Source organism: Perna viridis, chromosome 11, assembly GCF_037379345.1.
Source record: "Perna viridis isolate PV_CMFRI_1.1 ecotype Kerala chromosome 11, ASM3737934v1, whole genome shotgun sequence".
NCBI classification, from domain to species: Eukaryota; Metazoa; Mollusca; class Bivalvia; order Mytilida; family Mytilidae; genus Perna; species Perna viridis.
Genome location: NC_142455.1, coordinates 16,958,738 through 16,976,516, shown reverse-complemented (window position 1 = coordinate 16,976,516; position 17,779 = coordinate 16,958,738). Strand labels below are relative to the sequence as shown.

General features: G+C 32.1%; 1 protein-coding gene across 11 annotated transcripts; it reads left to right on the top strand.

Annotated features, from left to right (window-relative positions):
* The first annotated feature begins 2 nt into the window (after nt 1–2).
* On the top strand, nt 3–17,504 carry LOC148603152 (UV-stimulated scaffold protein A-like). Of its 11 annotated transcripts, none has more exons than XM_088553596.1 (16): nt 3–79; nt 1,182–1,225; nt 1,887–2,020; nt 2,566–2,741; nt 3,331–3,485; nt 5,922–6,042; nt 7,334–8,088; nt 8,577–8,715; nt 9,359–9,442; nt 10,375–10,549; nt 11,513–11,677; nt 12,418–12,481; nt 13,267–13,389; nt 14,364–14,460; nt 15,378–15,582; nt 15,943–17,504. In XM_088553596.1, the coding sequence occupies exons 3-16, from the start codon at nt 1,890–1,892 to the stop codon at nt 16,043–16,045; spliced, it is 2,493 nt and encodes an 830-aa protein (XP_088409722.1). In that variant the 5' UTR covers nt 3–79; nt 1,182–1,225; nt 1,887–1,889; the 3' UTR covers nt 16,046–17,504. The 11 variants fall into 11 exon arrangements, with proteins under 11 accessions (XP_088409722.1, XP_088409715.1, XP_088409719.1 ...); XM_088553589.1 differs by having other exon boundaries at nt 5,922–6,081; XM_088553593.1 differs by having other exon boundaries at nt 1,837–2,020.
* The last annotated feature ends 275 nt before the right edge of the window (nt 17,505–17,779 follow it).

Genomic DNA, 17,779 nt, shown 5'->3' with positions numbered 1-17,779 from the left:
ATATTATTTCACAACTTCCTGTTTACATTTTCGATAAGAAACTCGGAAAGATGAGAAAGATGGAAGTATGACACAACAGGTCATATAATACGTGTTATATGTCCCTGGACAGACTAACTTAAATTTTTTGTCAGTACATAAATAAATAACAATGAACGTTTACTTGATCTAGATTCTAAGAAAGATTATTTTTTATGAGCTTTAGAGTTTAGTATTCATTGTCAATAACTGAATAAGCCCCTCATCCTTTGTTTTATTTTTAATTTTATTATTTTTACCTTTTACTCATAACATGAAAATATGTTTGTATTCTCCTGAACATGTGGTGACCCTTATCATAGGGTGGATTTCCTATACAAAACAAGAAAAGAAAGATGGAAATACGACAGAATTACTCAAAACTATTGTCAGTACACATATAAAATACACAAATATAGCATTGATCTATGTATAAAACAATTTCCTCTTTGGATTTTTTACATTGAACAGTGACTGTGTATTGACTACCTATAATTTAGCATGATAATCATGATCTTAATAGGCATGTTTTTTTTATTCTATTGTTTATGTCATATGGAGGCAATGAAACCTCTAATAATTTGGATTGTTCTCTCCTTTAATAGACAGGTGAAAGTTGAAAAATTCACAAAGAAACATAAATTCATACCACCTTCATTTTATAACACCTGTTATCACTAGATACAATAAACTTGAGGAAGGCATTGGCATTATTGCGAGCAAAGTGGACCCAGTTGATAATACAACTATTTATGTGGCCAACACTATTTACTAGCAACATTAATTTACATACTCATACCCCAATTTTACACCCCAAATTAAATTGTTAGTAAAATCTCATGGCCCTTTGACAATAGTTTAGTAGGTTTCACTCTTAAACTCTTAGTTCCCTGTTTACAATAATCTGACCGACCTAATGTAGGCTACTACCCTAGTCTAGTGACAGTCATTGTTTTAGTGTAAGTAAATAAATCTTCAGGGTATAAATCAATTCTGCTCTTTGATATCCAGTAACCATTGGCACTTCAGTATTTTTTATTTGTTTTCAATATATTGATAGAACTCATGATGACTCTTATTTCAAGAAAATATCCTGTATATATATATACCCTTTTGTTGATAATCTGGGATAACAATTTTAAACTCGTTGTTTTTCTTAACAGGTGATGTATATTGCATTGATGTAAATCATTGGATACAACAGTCAGTAAGTAGCAGACATGGTTTTCTTCCCTTTTTATGGGATTTCTGCTTTTCAAATCTGGATTTATACTGTTATGATTCTTTTTTTATTGTATATTTACTTTAGATTTTTTCCAATTTCCACTTTGTTTGTTGACCTCTCAAAATCATCACTGAAGTAATCATTAAAATGTTGGTCTTTATTACAATCATTCCCAATTCTAGTTTTCTCAAGTTCATACTTTGATTAGCATACTTCATTAGTTCAGGGATTATAGTTGACATTAGCACACAAGACGTGTACATTTATCCAGGAAATGTTATGAACTTTTTGTAAGGCTTGATCAAGTTGTTTTTAATGTTGGTATGTACATGTATATGTACCAGTAAAGTAGATAGTAATTTTACTTGCTCAAAAATTCACATTCGAGAAAGGAATTTGAGTTAGAAATTTATAATATTTGGGCTTAAATCATTTCTTTATACCTGTGTGGTTAATTGTTCACTGGTCCCAGTGTTTCAAATGTTTCTGTACCCATTTATATCATATTTGTGTTAAATACTTGATTGATCCAGTAATACTTTTGGAAACTACAGGGTAACATTTTACCTACAAAAAAATATTGTCTTTTTTAGGTACTTGGGTTAGCTGACATGTATTTTTTCTAATATACATTTGTATGTAGAACATGGATACAGAAGTTAAAATGTTGGACCATGCTTTGTGTCAGGAGATGGAAAAGTATGTAGAGGAGTTAACAACCAGCGGGAGGCCGGTCCTTAATCCTGACATCATGAAGAGTTTCAAAAAGATCTGCAAGTAAGAACTGTCAAAATGAGTAAATGGGTAAAACAACTATAAATCAACATCTACAATAAAATTTTACAGACAATTCTTAACAGCTAGGCATTGTCCCGTAAAGAAATTCTCAGGTTTACACTATCATAACTCACACTGAATGCTAATATCTTATTTGTTTATTGCATGATTTTCATATGGAAATCTGTATTTTACCTCATAGTTGTGAATCAAGAATATTTAACTGTATAGTCATTGATTTCCTCAAACAGTGGCAGAAATTAAGACTTAGAGTAGATGAATAAATGTTTGGAAACAATGTTTCGTTTTATGTTAGAGAACAATTTACAAGTACATGCATGTATGTAATATATAAACATGTTTTACTGTTATATACATGTATGTTAAAAAAAGCATTGCTGGTACATATTGATGTAAAAGCTTGCAACAGTAATTGTTTTATATCTATTTTAAAATACTCAGCATTGCTTGTTTGCCGATACACATACCACATAGTATGTCTAAAACATAGATGTATCAGTATTTGGGTGAACTTTTAATTGTAGGTTATCTCCCTTGTATTGTGACCATGCCTATCACTTGCTGAGTACCCAGCTGACAAAGAACCACTCTGAGATTCGTCTTTCAGCTTTCCAGATGATAGAAGAACTGTTTTATAGATCTCATGGTTTTAGAGAATTGTTGATAGAAAATTTCCAAAGGTTCCTTGAACTTACTGTTGGTAAGAGTTCTTCAAATTGCCTGTATTATTTACTCACAACTGTAGCCCCCTATACTAGATGGTCTTATAGTAGCCTATTTGTGTTGAGTATGGGAGGTTGTGGATTAAATCCCCAAGTGAGTCATACCAAAGACTTTAAATTGATAGTAATTGATGGATAGTCTTGGCCTAGTACATAGCAGATGGAGGACAGAAATATATACTTTTGGATGTGTCGCTCTATGAAATATATACCTTCGGACATTAAACATTATTAAATCTATCAATCAATACTCAAAATTGTATTATAGTACATGTAAACGTATTTAAACAATATTTTGCCATTATATGGTGATGGTATCATTGTTTAGGGGTATTTGTTACACTTATTATTTGTCTGAGTGTTATCAATAAAGTTTTTTTGTTTTTTGTTTTTTTTTGTCAGAAATGAAATATTATGTTGTCATTGAATTGATCATGAAGTGTAAACTGTATCTGACTATTTTTAATTCAACCATTTTACATACTAAGTACTGGGTTGTTGGTATTACCTTGTGTATGTACCCAAATATGGTATGATATAATTAAAAAACATTTTCTCTTTTTACAGAGACTGATTATGATAAACCCCTTCCTCCTCCTAAAGCAGCGGCAGATCTACTGAAGAAGTCAGCTTACTCTGCCATACAGAAGTGGTATGATAAGTTTGGTAATGAGTACAAAAGACTGGCTCTTGGATTCAACTTTCTGAAAACATGTAAAAAGGTACACTATTAAAAGGCTTTGAAAAACTTGTCTGAAAGGAAGTATTTGCTACATTTATAACTCTATGGTCATTTACAGTAAGTGTGTAAATTTTCTAAACTTCACTGGTACAATACTAGTAGTATGGATGTTTTCAGTGTAAGAAACTTAGTTTTTTGTCCATCATAGACCCATCATAATTTTATGTAGACCGCACTACATTTCTAAGGAAATTGAGCCAATTTTATCATAGACCTGCTTGATTTTATATAGACTTAGTCCATAGGTCTATTAATTTCTTTCACTGATGTTATTCAAGAACTTCAAAAATGTTGGGTACTACATATGATTGAATAAAAAAAATTATGAAAACTTGCAAGGGAGATAATCCAATTTACTTATTTTTCACACTAGCAAAATTTTGAAATTCCAAATATTTTGAATTTGACGAAACCTTTGAACTAGTTTATTACAAATACAGATGAGCTTTGATATACAACTACTATTGGAGGCTTGAAAGGGGAGATAGTTGAACTTATTTAATTAGTTTTCAAATGGATCAAGGGTATTTTCTTTTCAGTTTTCCATAAGTATTTCCTGTTGGTTAAAGCCTTCAAAACAGCTTAACAGTGTAAAGTATTGTAAGGTGGAGAAACAAATTTGACTGATGATTACCGGGGTAATTATCAGTAGTGAAAAAAGAATTGTTGGGAATATTATTTCTCTACTAAACTAACAAATTTCAATACTTTATAACTTTGGATATAAATCTTATAGAATTATTATAGAGTCACTTTCTCAAAGAATGTTGAGAAAGTTGACAATTTTATTTCAACTATATTTTTTTTATATACAAATTTATTTTCAAAAGTTAAAGTTCATGAAAAACCTCAAATTTAGATTTTCCTCATATCTTTGAACTTTTATCAATTATTCAATTTCTATGGGTCTGATTTGTGAAAATTTGAGTTAACAAAAATAAATTTTATGCTTCTGTATGAAACCAAGCTCTGGGATCTTTCTGAAGTTTTAAATCAATGGGCAACTTGGGGAAAATTGAAAGTCTTCAATAAAGTGGCAAATTATAGGTTTAGAAGGTCCACGCCCTGGTAAATAGATTTTCTAAAGTCCATGTTAGAAATCAGATAAGTTCCCTGACCTCTGACCACGGCTTAGTTGAACTTCTGCAGTGTTGGATACAATAGGATAATTAAGTGTAAGTGTTTGTAAAAATAAGGCAAAATGGGAAAAATCAGAAACATGCATGTCAAAACCCCACTGATCTGACAATGTAATATCACTCAAGGAATCTTGCTCTCTTTGAGAAGACTATTATTTGATCTCTGCTTTGCCCAGAAATTTTTCAATAGAATCTGAGAAAAATGAGGTTTTTGACAGAGTTATCTGTCCTTGAAATGTTCATTTTCAGTGCATTTCAGTGAAATTGCAACTCAGTGGTACAGGATGATATGGAAAATCTTGTCTGTTTTCCTTGATTCTGATGGTGCAAATAGTCGAATTACACTATCAAAATGATGGTGTTTTTTTTTCATACCATGTTTCACTGACTGTTTGTTTGTTGGGGTTTAACACCCGAGCAGCAAAATTTCAGCTATATTCAGGCGATGAACATGAAGTGGATGATAAAATGAACATGAAATGATGATAAAATAAAAAATTGGACGGGACACAAGGACAGATGGGTCGAGCAATTTTGATTGCCACTGGAAATAGGGAGAGGTGGGTAGGGTCGGGCAATTTGGCCTCCTGTGGCGGAGCCCTATGGTTCCTACTCTGGGAGAATACCACAGTAGGTTTTTTTGACGTGCGAGGAACATGGCATCTTTCCCAACACGGTGCACCACTATGGTTTGCGGTCAGGTTTTTCATAATATAGCCTGACAACCCCAGCATGTAAAACGTCAAGGGTACTCCATTCCATCACCTGGGGCACACAACCCAGTTGCTCTGTGGGCAGAGCGCCTTATTCCCCGGCTAGGGTTCTGAGCACTAGTCGCCTTTTACGACAAGCTTAGCGCTACTGCAGGCCTATTCTTTGGACACCCGCACCTGCACAGGGCTGTTTCACTGACTGCCTGATTCTATAAAGACTGCTACCTACTTATAAAGAGTGAATATCCAAAATATGATCATGAGTACTGTAGAAGGCCTAGATTTAACCAATGTGCAGAACTTGTTGGCACGAGTGATAATTAATTGATTATCCTATTTATAAGATAGATTTTTTCCCTTATTTGTTGCTCCATTATATTTTTGACATAAAATTCAAATTTTGTAAATGGTAGATGTTGTGACGTTTTGTGACATTTTGGCAGGAGAAAGTACAAGAGTGAAATCCCCGAATTCATTTCACAGTGTGAATTATCAAACATTTTTAGACAGGGAACATTCAGTAAATCACTGCTATCTGTTTAATAAACTATGTTCTGTTTCTAGGTTGACTTTAATGGAATAAGGTCAAGGTCAGAACTACAACAAAAGCAGTTTAAAGAACAGGAAGAAAAAAGAAAGAAGTTAGCTGAGGAGAGAATGACAAAAACACTGCAAGAAATGAATGGTATGGATTTAAGAAAATATTCTAAATATGATGGCAGTTGTAAGTTAATTTGCAGTTCTTTTTTTTTAAATTCTTATACCACCTGTTGAGCTGTATGAATTTAAAATTTACATCGAACTACTGTTAACTTGGAAAAAATTCACACTATATTTTTTGCAGCTTTAGCAATCCACAAACCTATGTTCAGTTTTTAATTTGTGATTATTCCTCAAATCAGATTGTAATGTCCTTTCCATTTTTGAATGTTTAACTGCAAGTTTTTGTATAAAGAATCAGGTAAAATGGGAAAATCAGAAACATTCATGTCAAAACTCCACCAATCTGACAATGTAATATCACTCAAGGATGCTTTCCCTATTTGAGAAGATCATCATTTGATCTCAGCATCACTGGATTAGCTCAGAAAATTTTCAATAGAATGTTTGAAAAATTAGGGAAATGACAGAGTTATATGCTCTTGAAATTTTCATTTTTTAGTGCATTTCAATAAAATTATAACTCAATTTACCAAAATGATATTGACAATGTATTCTTTATTCCTTGATGTTAATGGTACAAATAGTCGTATTCAACTTTCAAATTGATGAGTTGTTTCGTACTGTGATTCACCTAGTGCCTGATTCTTGTAGAGACTGATACTTAATCAGGGAAAGTTAAACTGTCATGAAAAGTCACATTTACAGCAGCCTTTATGTACAAGTATATGTACATGTAACTGTTACATACATGTACTTGTACATGCATGTAAATATCTGTAGAAAAAATTTAATGAAACTTATGTAACAGTAGCCTGAGCCATGAAGATTTAACAAGTGCTGATAAAATTATCACAGTTACAAGTACTGTGAAAGTTCTTTAGGTCGTGGATACCAATTTTTGTGGATTAGGGAAGAAACACAAGTTTGTGGATTCTTAAATTCATGGTTTTGTGGTTTTCAGTATACACATTAATGGAAATCTCCTTTCCATTGGGAACCAAATTTCATGGTTTGTCCTACCCACAAAAACTGCAAAAATTGGTACCCCACAAACAAATGTACTTTTACAGTAACACAATGTGTAAATATGTTCCTAGGACTCCCAGCGAAATATTAGGCCATCTTTAATTCCTTAAAGTAACATGTAGGACTGGGTAAGGCATCATACAAAATCTCAAATTTAGGATTCTCTTACATCCTTACTCAGCTCAATATTCAACCAATCTTAAAGTCAAACTTAAAGTGTTTAAATAGTCTGTTGTTATGTCATCTTGGAAGCATGTTGTTTACTTTTCATTATTTTTTTTATTCAGATTTGATGGGAGACATAAAGAATGCCATAACTGAGGCCAAGACTGGTTTCCAACTGGTGTTACCAGCTCCTGATGACTTTTTCATAGACTCAGCTGAAACCAGTAAAAATGGTTCTGATGAAACAAAACAATCTGTGTCACATGACCCTATACAACCATGTGGGTCACCTTCATGTTTAACAGTCAACAAAGACAATGAAAATTTGGCATTAGACACTACTTGTAACTCAGGGACAAGTGGAAATGATGAATTGACTACTATCGATGTAGGATGCAAATCTCAGGAAAACTTGTGTGTTGAAAAAGTTGAAAAGGATAGAACTACATGCAGTGATACCTCCAACAATGAAAATAAATGTATAGAGTTAGATAATTCTTCTAAAGGAAATATTCCAGGAACTTCCTTAGATAAAGGAGAGTCTTCGTCGTCGTGTTCAATGACAAAAGATACTAATAATGAAATGGCGAATAATCGCAGTGACAGTTGTGAAAATTTTAACCAGAATGGGGAACTGAATAGTGGCAGTGACGCTGATGACAGTGATGAATATAAAGATGAAGATGAATCTGATGATGAAGATGTTTTACACAAACATGGCCTTGGCAATGTGAAGTATAACTTATCAATAGATGTAACTCCTGGAGTAGTGTCACTGAAGGAAACAGAAGATAATAAGGATATATTGCAAACATTAAAAGATCATTACAGACTTATTGTTTCTAAATATAAACCAACAGTCAACAAATGGATTCAGGTACTTTTATAGATTCACTACGTTTAATCCATTATTATGCATCTTAAGGAGGTAGACCTAGGGTAAGGGACATAAATCTTGAAATCAATGATATGTTTGTATCATATTCAATTTCACCTAAGCTTATCAAGCTTTTATTTGACACAGAAGGAAATCAGTCCGAGTTACTTTGATGCTTACATAAAATTGCGGTCAAATGCTGAATACTAACGTACATATGATTTATAAAAGTTGTGTCCCTTACCCTAGGTCTACATCCATAAATAGATCTAAACTACATGTATCTTACTACATGTTGAAATTTCACATAAAAAGGGTCCTTTGTTAAAACAAGAAAATCATAATAACAAAACTAAAGAAACATATTCTTTTAAATGATACATTTGAGTAATTTTATTTATACGGTGTTGAAAAGGTTGAATTTAATATGTTCTTCGGGAGACTCAGATTTTTAATGATATTAGTGGCCAATGTCTACATTTTTACAGAGTTTGACCAAATATGGAAATAAAGAGAAAGAAGCATTAACAAAAAGTGTAATTGATGTTAAGGAAGATTTAGATAATCTCTTGTCTAAATACCATGAGATGAATATCATCCCTGAAGAAAAAGCACCAGTTGATGAAGGTAGGATTATAAATATCTGCACTGAATCTGTTCAGACGATAATGCCTTAGTGATATGTTTAGGAAGTTTTATTTTAGCTGGGACTGTTTGTTTAGACAATAATGCCTGAGTTATATACTGAAGAAGTTTTATTTTAGCTGGGACTGTTTGTTTAGAAAATAATGCCTGAGTTATATACTGAAGAAGTTTTATTTTAGCTGGGACTGTGAAGACAACAATCAAATGCCTTGGTGAAATGTGAAGAAAATTTAATTTTTATCAGTATGTTTTCTCAATTAAAAGTATAGTATACATTTGAGAATGGATACATTTTATAGTACAATACAAATCATCTTTAATAAGTTTCAACCTTATACCACAGTTACTTTGGTACCAAGCTAGAAATTTTGATTTTAGATGTACTCATGAAATTTAAGCTACATACATGTACATGTAAATACTACCAGTTACTGGTTCATTATTCCAAGGCATACCATTTGTTGAAAAATGTACCATGTATATCTGTGAATATCAAAGGGCAATAATAAAATTCTTTAAATTGTCACATTGCCAAGATATCATTGTTGACTTCAGAGCTTTTCTAAACTAAGAGAAATATGATGTACATGTATTAAAGTGTATGCATTTCTTGTCCTTTTTACAGATGAAAGTGATGATGATTTTGAGGAGGTTGCAGAAAAGGAAGGATATGAACCTTTCATACCTCCACATAAAAGAGCAGAGTATGGTTGGTAACAATTTGTTCCTTGTCCTCTTTTTTCAACAATTAAATACATGTACTGTATTAACATAACAAAAAAATGGAATAATTCTTTACATACTTGTTAATCCATCCTCAATAGGGGGAGACTCCCACAAAATCATTGAAAAATTTAGAATCTCCCACATAGAATTCGTAGTAAATTTTTGGTTAAAATTACGATACAAATGTATTTTCTGTGAAAAAAATAATAAATTTTTCACAAAAAATTAGCTTTTACATAAAAATCTCTCAAATGAGACAGTGACGATGGGGGAGAATCTCCCACATGAACTGTTCCAAAGGTATTTGTGTCTTTAAAAACAAAGCAAGTCTTCTAATACAAAAAAAAGTATCATTTACTTTACTTATCTCTTTATTTCAAATAGGAGAAAATTTGCTGTTATGAGTCAGTATACATGTAAAATGTAAAATTAGTTGCTACATATGAATATGTTCATACATGTATATATATGTACTAAGTAAGTAAATACCATCATGCTTGAAACACATACTTCAAAATAATGTAAAATACATTGTATATAAATTTAAATAATTTTATTTCAGATGTAATATGTTTTCTGACTGGATAAAAAATTCTGTTCATCATCTCATAAACCAAATTTTATATATGACTTGGACGTCGTCAACCTTTTTCAATGGTATATTCCTTGAATTTTGATACTAAAAAAGAAATTAAATTATAAGGAATGGCTGTTATATTTTTTGGTCTATTTGAAATAACTCTAATGCCCGTGGTGCACACTTGAAAATAAACTGCTATGCAGGTTATTTAGTGTGCGCCATGTGATTGAGGTAATTTTCTCATAGACCAAAAAAAATATAACAGTCATTCCTTAAATGTAAAACTATTCACTCAACAACTTATATTTAAGTTCAAAAACTCCTGTTATTTGTAGGACTAGAACCTTTACCACAACCTAAACCCTCAACTTTTACGAAACAACCAAAACCATCCACCAGTCAGCGGACCTCAGGATTCTGGAGTCTATCAAGGACCATTGATCAGGAACCTGAAAATGATCCTACAACAATGAAAGCCAACATAGCACGGCTACAGCAGAGATGTGGAGAGTATGTGCAAAAGATATCTGTTTATTCAGAAAAATAAATAACATCAATATTCTGTTAACAACTTAATTATCTTGGTTGCTAATTTTCATAGATTCTGTCAATTGAACACATTGTGGGTATCCATTTTCACGGTTTTAAAAACTGATTAGCTGTATAAAGTGTTAAATATCAATTATGCAGGTACTATTTTTCGTGGTATTCTTTCCACTGTGAAAATAAGTACGTTAACAGTACATATTAACTATAAGCTTATGTGCATATTGTATTCAATACAACTTTCTGCCCCAGATGAATTAATTATTTATTGCTGGATATACATGTAGATATTTGGATTTCAAAAAGTGTATTGTATCTTATAACTCTAATGGTACTCTAGCACCAAGAGATAATTTTAAGTTAGATAGATGATGGAATGTATGTGTACAATAATTGTTTCAGTTTTAGGACTGACAAAATATGTCAGATCATGAAACGGTTGTGGTTAATTGTGGTCTGAGTCAGAGATACTCAAAGATAAATGTATAAAAACTAACTCAGTAAATTAAAGAGTGCTTTCATAACATTAGGATGAAATGGAGTTCTGTTTTGGTACCAGAGTTGTCTTTCTTACAACCAATATTTGTCCTGTGTTTCAGAAGAACATCTACTTCTGCTATTTTTTTTATACAAACCTTATTAAACAATTATTAAAAAGAGGACATATTTATACTTTACTGTGAAGCTTCAAAAATGCGTTATTGTAGCATTTTTCATATAAATTCTCTGTTTATTTATAGAAATCACTTTTTGTGCAACTAAACACATGTATAGATAATTACAGGAGTGAGATAACAAGTGTGCTAGAGTTACTCATAAATTTACTACTAATGAATTTTACCAGAAAATAGCTATAAATGCTTAGAAATATGTTGAGCATCTTTTTCTTCTTAGTTGCCTAATAATGAAAATGATACTATCATTTAGAGCTAGCACCACTGTCATTAAAGACCTTCCAACCCGGAATAAAAAAGTACTCTCTAGAAATCCATATAAAGACAAATTATTACAACAAGCACCTGTTGTACCTTATGGAGCTGACCTAGAACACTGGGAAAATCCAGACAAGATGGAAGCTCCGCTGGTTATCAAGTAAGTGATAATGACATGGTGAAATTCATTTAGATTTAGTAAAAATCGACAACTGCATTATTACTAGTATTAAAGAGTGAATATATTTGTACTTAAACATAAAACCTACTATAATAAGCCTACTTATAAAAAGTCATGAGCTGTAATAAGTTTTAATATTTGTTCCAACTGGTAAGAATTCATACTCTGCAGTCATATCAAGCTGCACCCTGCAAAGCATTTTATTTGTAGTCTGATGTAGTCACATGGTTTTGTACACAGTAATTCCTTGGTAGTGAGCATGTGCAACCAACTTGTCGGCTCATGCATATACTTAAAGTAATAATGTTAAAAGTCATATGGATGCATCAAATTTTATCAGAGGTGCATATACACAAGTCTCAGTTCACATAAATGATTTTTTTTTCTCAGATTGTGTCTTCTCTACCCTAATTCTCTAGCTAGCTGGATCACTAATTAACAGGGAGCAACACATTTTTAGCATTATTCTGAGTCCAAGCATGATAAGTTTATCAAATGTAATTGTGTTTGCAGATATGATTCTTTACATAAATTTTGGGCCCCACATGAGTTTGAAGAATTACAAACAGATAAGGTAGGCATATCTACTGTCTTTTTTTCCTAGGCCAAATATAAATAGTTTCATGCTTATCAGGCCAGTCCATGCCTCTCTGAAGGGTTCCTCATACATTTTTATTGTGTAAATTTGATTCAGTCTAGCACTATTATCTGCATTACAGATATACTTCCTCAATAGACAATGTCTGGGCCTATGCCAACAATGTTGAATCAGAAACAGATCAGGTAGGGTCAACACTAATACAATGTCATTGTAGAATTGTAGTGATTAAAATTGTAGTGTCTCACTTACACCTAGGGTAGTACCTGGTACAGTAGACGTACCAATAATTTTCATTGCTACAGCATGCCATACCTAAAATTCTTGTCAAAATATTTTTAAAAATAGGATATTTTATGACTTTTCCCAGAACCCATTTTTTGCTGTACCAATCCAGAATTGGTTGCTACACTTCTGTACACAATCTAGTGTATAACATTGTAGTGTTTCATCTTAACACAATGCCATTGTACTGTTTTTTTTATCTTAACACAATGTCATTGTAGTGATTTGTCTTTACACAATGTCATTGTAGTGATTTGTCTTTACACAATGTCATTGTAGTGATTTGTCTTTACGCAATGTCATTGTAGTGATTTGTCTTTACACAATGTCATTGTAGTGTTTCATCTCTTTACACAATGTCATTGTAATATTTCTTCTCTTTCAGAAATATGTAGTTTCTGCTTGCAGACAACTTCTTAATATTACTGATTTCTAAGCCTGTGACAGTATTGTTAATTGTGTATACAAGATTGCCCTCATAGTCTGACTTAAACCCTTGAAATTTCATTTGCATGAGTCCTGGACTGTCATGACTTTTAATTGACATTTAACTGTAGACTGTTCATATTCATCAAGTGGACCATTGATCCCAATACTTGCAAAATTCCAGAACTTTCTACCCTTAATTAAAAGTAATTTTGAACCCCTGCTTTGAACCACTGCTATTATTATGAGTATTTTACAGGATGGTCTTGCTGCCTTGAAAAATAGGACTATAAGTTATGTTGGAAAGTTTGAACCTGTCAAATGGAAATGTCGAGCTCCAATGCCTGATGGTAAACTATGTGAGAGGATGGATAGGTTCAAGGTACAGTGAAATTATTGGGTATAGATAAGAGATATCCAATAATTCACATATTGCTGCTTAGTAGTCTGTTTCTCAAGGCGAAGTTCTTTTCAGTACTAATTTTTTTTTCTGCAATTTATATAAAAAATGTGTGATTTAATTGAGCAATGCCGACTGTGCAGAACTGGACCAGGTTTATTAAAAGTTTTTTTTGTCAAATTTTGAAATGTTAAAATCAAGCAAAAATTTATATCTCGTGTAAAGAGTTAGATTACCCTCCATAATTGTGGGAAACTCTGTCTGTTCTAAAGTATAGAACAACAAAATGGGTAAAAAGTTCACAAAGAGCTTAAAGGAATGCAGTCAAATTCAGATCTCCAAATCTTCAATAGATGATGTGTGCAAAATGCCACCAGGGTGTATTCGGTAATTTTAATATCATATTTTGAATGATATGTGCATCATTTTATTCCAGTATTTGAAATGATTGATTTCACTATTAAATGGTACATGTAGTCACATCTTCCAGTCTGTAATACATGTAGTCACATCTTCCAGTCTGTAATACACATTGTCACATCTTCCAGTCTGTAATACACGTAGTCACATCTTCTAGTCACATTTTCCAGTCTGTAATACACGTAGTCACATCTTCTAGTCACATCTTCCAGTCTGTAATACACATTGTCACATCTTCCAGTCTGTAATACACGTAGTCACATCTTCTAGTCACATTTTCCAGTCTGTAATACACGTAGTCACATCTTCTAGTCACGTCTTCCAGTCTGTAATACACAGTCACATCTTCCAGTCTGTAATACACGTAGTCACATCTTCTAGTCACATTTTCCAGTCTGTAATACACATTGTCACATCTTCCAGTCTGTAATACATTATCTGTAATTAAAAGTCCTTATACACAGCAGTAACTACAGTTCACAGGATGCTTCTACTTTGTGATTCATACTTCTGATATTATTTGTTTCACTCTGCAGTGTCCATTCCATGGAAAAGTTATAGGAAGGAATAGTAAAGGAGAACCTACAGACCCTAAGGATATAGCCTCTCTGTCTAAACAAGATGATATAGATTGTAAGATATTACTCATAGCTAAGTGTATTCATTTTGTTTTGCCTGTTAGATGGAAATTAATTTCAAAAACATTAAAAAACATAAGTCTCCTCTCTGAAGTTGAGATAATTATGTCCAAATGTAATACCTCTTTTTGTATTATGCATTTTGTCTTTTTTTTTTTTAAATAAACGCCCAAAATATTTATTTTTTTTTTCAATATATACCTCTTTTTTTAATTAAATTTTGTATAATGATGTACATTTTAAATAAATATATCTTGGTTCTGAAAATATATTTTTACATTAACATTTGGTGCAAGATGCATACAAATTTACTCAAGGTAGTTGTTCTTTTCAGTATTAAGTATCAGTCATTATAAATATCAGACAGGATGTGATTCATGCATGTCAAAAACCCACCAAATTCAGTTTTATTTCATAAACAGAAACAGTTGCTGATTACTTAACCATTGTTCTTGATTTGGTTTCATTTGGTTGATTTTAAAGGGAGATAAATATATGATTTTATAAAAAGTGCAGATCTGAATGTGAATGTGTAGCATATGTAGACTGAAAAAGCATCATTTCTTTGGTGGGTTTTTCTTCACCATGAATCACTTTACAATCAGTAGTGTCTGAATTTTATGTGGACTGGTAATTAAGTAGCTTGCCACTTATTATCATGACACCCAATATCATTTTTGATCTTCATTTATTTTTTCTTATTAAGGAATGGATTTGTCCATGTAGCACTTGCTTGCATCTATTATATCATTAGATACAAGTAATGTTAATAATAATGGTCTTTTAAGAAAAAAAAGCTCGGTGAAATGACTTGCTTTAAATGATTGCAAAAAATGGTGATAGTATACTGCTATGGCACTGCCATCTACATTGTACCAAGCCACTGTCTACAATGCGCTTTATTAATTCCAGTAACCAGTAATGACCAATCCTATTGGAGAGACCCAGAACTAGAGGCAGATATAGAGGCTGCCCTGGGTATTGACCTGGGGTCAAATAAAGGCAAGGGCAAAGGTAAAGGTAAGGGCAAAGGGAAAAAGAAGTACCCAAACCTGACAGACATCTCAGAAACTAAAAATACATCCAGAAACAGGCTTGAGAAAAAAGTTTTCAAAAAGTAAGTATGTCATGTATGAACTCCATGTGATTTTTCCCACTTTATCAAAAGAGTAAAAAGTTTGTGCCAAACAGTTCATGGACAAATTTTTCCCACATCACAAACATTTGAGAATGCACAATTTAAAGATATTAGCCAGTAATAGACAGTCCTTCAAACCAAATTTGTATTTGAGAAAATTTGACAATACATCGTGGATACAATGGAGGTAAGACTGGTGCATCCTGTTTAAATTGAGTTATCTCTCTTTGATCACATTGTTTGTAAATCTTCTTTCTCTATCAAAGGTTTGCTGTAATTTTGAATGATAGATTTCTATTAAGACACTGCAATATTTGTTAACTTTGTTTCTGTTTTCAGAGCTACAATAAAAAGAGTTGCTGCTGTTATGAATGAAATAGACAATAAGAAGGCCAGAGATAAATTTGGGAACCAGTTTGTTTATCAAATATCAAATAGATGATATAGTTTGGTTTATCGTTTAGGGAACATGTGATAAAAGTGCAGTGTTCGTGGCTTTTAAAAAGGTCAAAAAGTCAAATAGATTGCCTGTAAGAAGATTTTATCAACAGAAAATGTGATATTCTATGAAACTTTGAATTTGGTTTTGACATGAGGAATTCAAATTATTACCTATCACAAATTTACCAGGATAAACTTGATGTCTTCCTGTAAGGACATTTTTGGCATTTTGTGCAGGACTTAGTTTGAGGCTTTCATTGGTTTTAACAGTAGAGATACAGTTAGAATGTGATTACATTTTCATATTTTCATCTTGTAATCACTTTCAATAACAGGCAAAAAAATTGATTCATTGAAACTCATCCATATCAGGTGCTGCAGTAGTCCACATGGACTATATCCCTTCATTATTCTACCTCAAACCAAGAATATTTAGAAATTTCAGAATTGATTAAAAAAAATCAACAAACTTAAATTGACAATGATAAAAACTGGCATTATGGATTTTTCAAAGTTTCTGATGTGAATTTTTGCTCATAGTTGCAGAAAGTTAAAATTGTACTTTGGACTAAAATGTAAAACTGAAATAATTAATATGTGTAAGAAGTTTTGAATATATAGTACATTGTATATAGTCAAAATCAGCTCTTAAAATGTCCAAAAAAATATTCTATAAATATTCAAGAGAAAAGTTTAATTTGTTCAGTTGTTGTAAAGCTAGCTTGAATTGAAAGATTGAGGTTACACCATAGGCAAGGTTGATAGGTAAATATCTAAACAATATAATCATCCATCTGCCAGTGTCCCTTAATAAATTAAAGAAAAGTTTTGAATGTTGTTTATAAATAATTGTTACTGAAGTTTGTTTGATCGCAATTGATTATAAATACTATTTGTATAAAAACTATATTATGGTAGATATATTAGCTCTCTTTATTTGTTCTATTTATTGTTTAAGGAGGTTTACCTAGGGTAAGGGATATAACTCATTAAATCAGTGATATATTTGCATCATATTCAATTTCACCAAAGCCACTCAGCTTCCATTTGAAGCAGAAAATAAATGAATCCATGTTAATTAGATGCTTACATAATATTGATGTAAAATGCTGAATACAAACGTTCCAATGACTTTTAAGTGTTGTGTCCCTTACCCTAGGTCTACCTCCTTAAGTTAATAGATAATGAAAATTGTTAAAATTCAGTGGCAGATGTACAAGGAATCAAGGAATTGGAACACACCACCAACAAACCCCTTACCCCCCCCCCCCCACCGCCATAAATAAAATATAAATAATATGTAAATTACTAAATTAGTTACAATGAACTTGAATAATAGTTTAAAAATGCAAAACAAAATACTGTCAACTATCTGTGATGATGGTTTTGTTGTTTCTAGTATCATTTATTTGACATGTAGTTCTGTCAGTTGATCTGAAGAAATAAAACATTTCAATACAGTGGTAGTTTGTCATGTGATGTTGAGATATGATTGTCTGCAATTACCACTTAATCAGCATTACCAAAGTGATATGCTCCTACAATTAAGTGTCAGTCTCTGTTAGAATCAGGCAGTGGGTGAAACATGTAATGGAAAAACCCGCCATTTTGAAAGTGTAAATTGACTATTAGCACTATCAGAGTCAAGAAAAAAGGACAAGATTTTCCATATCATTTTGGTAAATAGAATTATAATTGCATTGAAATGCACTGGAAATAAACATTTGAAGGGCAG

Excerpts from the sequence above, each read along its gene's own strand:
- LOC148603152 (XM_088553589.1), top strand. The coding sequence starts at position 1,890 with ATGGATACAGAAGTTAAAATGTTGGACCATGCTTTGTGTCAGGAGATG. Across the intron at positions 8,089-8,576 it reads CAGTCAACAAATGGATTCAG|AGTTTGACCAAATATGGAAA; the intron begins GTACTTTTATAG and ends ACATTTTTACAG. Across the intron at positions 11,678-12,417 it reads GAAGCTCCGCTGGTTATCAA|ATATACTTCCTCAATAGACA; the intron begins GTAAGTGATAAT and ends TCTGCATTACAG.